General features: G+C 32.2%; 1 protein-coding gene across 1 annotated transcript; it reads right to left on the bottom strand.

The window, feature by feature from the left end:
* Positions 1-820: 820 nt before the first annotated feature.
* LOC108370101 (probable salivary secreted peptide) lies at positions 821-1,447 on the bottom strand. Its single transcript, XM_017625360.1, has 2 exons — positions 1,167-1,447; positions 821-1,078 (listed from the first exon to the last, which is right to left on the bottom strand). The coding sequence occupies exons 1-2, from the start codon at positions 1,350-1,352 to the stop codon at positions 902-904; spliced, it is 363 nt and encodes a 120-aa protein (XP_017480849.1). The 5' UTR covers positions 1,353-1,447; the 3' UTR covers positions 821-901.
* Positions 1,448-2,067: the final 620 nt, after the last annotated feature.

Raw genomic sequence — 2,067 nt, 5'->3', positions numbered from 1 at the left:
ATTATTGTTTTTTTTTACTATGCGCCTATAGCATAGGAGTATTCGGCGTGCAATTCAAAGCAATTTTTTCGAAGAAACCATGGGTCTAAAATCATTTTGGAGTTTGCCAAATTGCGAAAGTAGGTTTCATAGAAAATGTGTAAATTTTCAATGTTGCGACAACTGACTAAAGTTTTAAGACAAATATGAGTGCAAATTTTTATACAAAATTTAAGCCATTCTTTACGACACTAAGGAATATCGCTAAGTTGAGAATCCTTCTGTGCTATACGCGCATAGTCGAAAAAGTCTCCTATACAAATTGACCCGCTCTAATATATATATAATACATCTCAAATATGGACAACGAAGTCAGAAGTGGTGATGAACGCAATGGAAGGACCAACTTCAGAAGGAGATGGCAGAACTAAACATGAATAACTGGCCTTACTTTCCAAAAGGCAGAAACAAATGACAAAGTATTTTATGAATCGATCGAAAGTAAAAACGAGTTTTTTGTCAAATGATAAGCCAAAATTTTTTAAACGCCAGCTATGTCACCTTGTTTAGCAATTATTTATAATAACAGTTATTTTATATTAACTTTTAGAACAAATTAACTCTCTTTTGATCGTTTTTTTTTTAGTTACGGGCGACTATTTTGATCACCTCCACTAATTCATGCTTTTCTAATGCATTTTCTTAAAGAAACACACACAACACATCCCATACTAAGTATTTTTATTCAAGAATAATACTTTTCTTCAAAACTAATTTACCCGAGCCTATACATACGTAAAGCATAGGAAACAAACTAAACAATTAACATTTGAATCCACTCACGAATATGAAATTTGTTTTAACAACTGTTTGTTTAGTTTACCCAAGCACAAGCGTTAAAAAGTTAAAAAAGAAATTTAATTTAAATGCCATAAACGTCAATAACGAAATTATAGCCACGCCACCATTTGCTAGTGAAATGTAGCTCCACATGATCAAAGCCAGGACCACCATTAGTCAGGGTCGCATAGCCACCATTGCCATTTATATATTGATCCTTAACCATCACATAAGTAATTTTAGCCGTACGTGGTACACCCTAAAATAAAGCCGAAGGTGAAATAAAAACAAAAAAAAATTAGTTTCACAACACTCTGCAACAAAACACGTCTTTTTAATTAACACACCTTCTGTTCGTAGATAAAGTCACCCCTTTTCTTTTGCATTATAGCCGATTTAGCAAAGGCGACTTTGCGTATCAAATGTTGATCGCCTGGTATACGCGTACCCAATATGAGGTCATGACTTAGTGTAGAATTAGCAGCAACAACGGCGAATAATGCAATAAACGCAAATGAACAAAACAATTTCATTTTCTTGCTCTAAGAGTTTTGTTTTTGTTTTTGATGTTCTGCGAATTTTACTTAAATGTCCTCGTACTGCACGTTGATTCTGCGGCTTTAAATTGCAAACTGATGGCAAAAATTAAATTTTGCACTATTTTGGCTGGAGAATTGGATGTGAAAACTACTGTTGGTTATTGTTGATAAATATATGTATGTATGTGTATGTAAACACGACTAAATTCTAGGTAATTCTTATCGCGAAGGCGAAACAGTTGTTTAAATAAATGTTATATTTGTGCGTCAGCAGAGGAACTGAGTGACAAAAATTTAAGGTAGTCTGTATGTAGATTAAAATGTGTAATAGGAATCTTTCGTTTTTATTATATTTTAAGTATATTTTATAGTTTAAGCAAATACAAATATGCACACGCTACCGATTGTTTTATTGGTGGATTTTGTTTTATCAAGATGAATAAATATTTACATTTAAACACATCCGAATGCTTGCATGCATAAACAGTGGTTGCCACATAATTATTTCTTTATACGTTTTTTTATAAAAATGTGTGTTTTTTTATACTACAACAAAACCATACAACTCAAAGTTTTAAGCCTTGTACAAGATTTATTTAAACTTTTTAATCAGAACTTTTAGAAAAACTTCGCACAATATTGTGAAAGTTTAAGGCGGCTATGAATTCGAGTTGTGTTTTCAGAATATTTTGTACGAAGAAAATGCTTG

Source organism: Rhagoletis zephyria, unplaced genomic scaffold (genome assembly GCF_001687245.7).
Source record: "Rhagoletis zephyria isolate East Lansing unplaced genomic scaffold, Rhagoletis_zephyria_1.1 Rzeph_scaffold_04010, whole genome shotgun sequence".
Lineage (NCBI taxonomy): Eukaryota > Metazoa > Arthropoda > Insecta > Diptera > Tephritidae > Rhagoletis > Rhagoletis zephyria.
The sequence above is the reverse complement of the archived record's forward strand: the minus strand, read 5'-3'. Positions and strand labels throughout refer to the sequence as shown.